The sequence below is a fragment of the Myotis lucifugus genome, unplaced genomic scaffold (assembly GCF_000147115.1).
Source record: "Myotis lucifugus unplaced genomic scaffold, Myoluc2.0 scaffold_6481, whole genome shotgun sequence".
In the NCBI taxonomy this organism is placed as follows: Eukaryota; Metazoa; Chordata; class Mammalia; order Chiroptera; family Vespertilionidae; genus Myotis; species Myotis lucifugus.
In genome coordinates, this window is record NW_005877529.1 from 1 (window position 1) to 2,631 (window position 2,631).

At 51.8% G+C, this 2,631-nt stretch overlaps 1 protein-coding gene across 1 annotated transcript; it reads right to left on the reverse strand.

Moving 5' to 3' along the window:
* Nucleotides 1–1,464: 1,464 nt before the first annotated feature.
* Nucleotides 1,465–2,016, reverse strand: LOC106695994 (transmembrane protein 217-like). The gene has a single exon (XM_014451024.1). It carries the CDS (start codon nt 2,014–2,016, stop codon nt 1,465–1,467), a length of 552 nt encoding a protein of 183 aa, XP_014306510.1.
* Between the last annotated feature and the right edge of the window lie 615 nt (nt 2,017–2,631).

Genomic DNA, 2,631 nt, shown 5'->3' on the forward strand with positions numbered 1-2,631 from the left:
ATCTCCAGATCTCCCACCGCCTCCCCGGCTGGGACCAGAGAGTTAAAATCAGTCAAGGCACAGCTTGTGAAACCAGGGACAAACCTATTCTATTAGCCCTCAGCCCTCAGCTTGAGGCTCCCTAAATCCCAGGATCTGGCCACCCCACAAATAGCACCAAGCAAAAGCTTACTGCTGACTGCCATCTGGTGGTCATTTTGGGAACTGGCCAACTCTCACAGTTGATGGGAGGAACTGAGTGAAGTGTTAGAATAGCACCCAGCACTCAGTGAAAGTGGGCTACTATCATTTGGCTCATGGTTCGGGGGCGTGTGGTTAAAACAGTGTCCCTTGAATTCACTCCCAATGTTTTTTGAAGGAAAAGGAAATATCCTAAAAGGAGGTAGCCCCTTTTAAATCTTGGTAAAAGAAAGAGTGCTTCAGGGAACCAAATAGGACATTCGTGTATGAAGTCAGAGGATCTAGATTCAAATCCTGCTTTTGCTGCTGTGTCACCTTGGTCACATCATTTAAGCGTCTTGGGTCTGTTTCATCAACCATAACCTGGAAACATTATGGTTAAAACTACACAAGGTGGTGAATGGAAGGAGAGCTCTCAGTAAAAAATGCTCTTTGTTAGTTCACGGAAGTGACACCCCAGCTTCCAACGCTTTAAAATAACGGTTCTCAACTGGGGGACATCTGGCAATAAGATATTTTTGGTTGTCACAGAGGTGGGGGGATCTAGTGGCATCTCGTGGGCAGAACATCCTACAATGCATAGGACAGCCCTTTGCCAGACAGAAGTCAGTAGTGCTTCACGTGCGAAATTCTGGAGCTTTCTGAAAGGGGGGTTTCCTGCTATGCTGCGAGCCAACATGAGGAGCTGTTTTCTGAAAAGTCTGAGGGAAGCAGATGCTGACGCTGAAAGGGGTTCTTTCCATGGCCACCTGCAGGAGTAAGGCGAAGCTCCGTGTTACTGTGCTCTCCAACGCGGTAGCTACGAGCCAGCCAAATGTGGCCACTGAAATCAAAATGAAGTAAAATGCTGAAAATCCTGGTTGTAACAGCCACAGCCCAAGTGCTCAGCAGCCACATGTAGCTAGTGGACAGACAGAGACAGAACATGTCTATCAGCACAGCAAGTTCTAGCGGAGAGCGCTGCTCTCAGAGGCCTCGGCAGGACCAGGCCTCGGGGGGCCACCCACAGAGAAAACCTGGAAACCAAGGACACGCAGAGAGGAGGGGACCCGCGAGGCAGCGGCATGCACTAAGCAAGCACACAGGCAGGATAGAATTTAATGCTAAAACAAGTCACAAACACATACACTATCATTGACCTATGCCCCCCACCCCCGCCCCCAAGAATCACTCTTAAATGCGTAAAACTCAAGAACCCCCCAAAGGCAAACAGAATCAACAGGAAGCAGGCAGGGATGGGGACTCCGTTGGTGGGGAGCACTGGCCCTCTCTCCCTGGCACCGTTCAGTTTAACTTGCGGTACATCATCCCCGGCGCGACGGGGGACCACGAGTCCAGGGTAGTGATGGAGGAGAGCCTGCGGCGGCTGATCTTGCTGAAACTCTTGGGGTCCCTATAAAGGATGTAGGTGTGCTTGAGAATAAAGGGCAGGCAGAAGAAGTGCAGGAGCATGCGGGAGATCTGGAAGACCAAGTGCACGTAGCCCAGTTCCTTGAACTGCTCTATGATGATTCCGTTGAGGAGAAGGACCATGGAGAAGTTGGTGATCTCGTAGGCGATGACCCATAGAGCATAGCACAGCAGCCCCTGGTAGATGTTCAGGTGGATGCAGTAGATGAGGAAGGCGCTGACTAGGACGGTGATGGTGGATAGGCTGGTGCAGATGTTCTTTTTGTTGGTCAAGACCCAAGTGGCTATCGCAGACCCGTTCGTGTAGACGTTAAACCGTTCCTCGTAGCCAATGAACGTACGCTCGTTCAAGTCAAAGATGAGGAACTGAATGGTGCTGAGGATAGAGAAGATGCCCACCAAAATGGAGAACGTCTTGTCATTCATTTTATACTTGTTTTGCCAGAGCCTCTCCTGCAGGGAAAAAAATAAAATCATGGAGATACATAACAATACGGCAGAGCCAGCCCTAAACCAATTCCCCAAACCACTAGGGGTAAATGTGGGTGCTCAGAGTAGTGATGGTATGTGGACAGGCCATGGGCTGGAGGGGCACAGGGGTGTGGTCCTTGCTCTGACCTACAGCTGTAGGTGACCACATCACCGGGCAAGGGGGCATCGCTGGCCTGGGATACTCCCCAGGGAGCTCCCAGCCCTGCTCTCCAGCTCCTGTGTCTGCAATAATGATCAAGTCCCTTCTGGCCTCCTCTCTGGGACGTTTGCTTCTCTGAGGTCAGAGACGCATGGCTCCTTGAGGGCCCCAGGTCATCCCTGACCCTCCCCCAGACGCCTGTCTCTCCTCCCAGCCCTCGGAATGGAATGCCCCTGCTTTGCTGTCTGTGTCTGACCCAGATTTGTCCCAAGGCAGGGTGGAGCCAGCAGCGAGTGGAAGGGGGGAAGGTTTATGGGTCTGACTTACTATCTTCTCTGCCCAGGGTGAAGGTGTCTCATCATAGAGGTGAAGGGCCAGCAGGCAGACCTCCAGCTGCAACCTAGGCTGGA

Bases quoted from the DNA above. Each gene is read 5' to 3' on its own strand.
- LOC106695994 (XM_014451024.1), bottom strand. From the start codon at position 2,016: ATGAATGACAAGACGTTCTCCATTTTGGTGGGCATCTTCTCTATCCTC.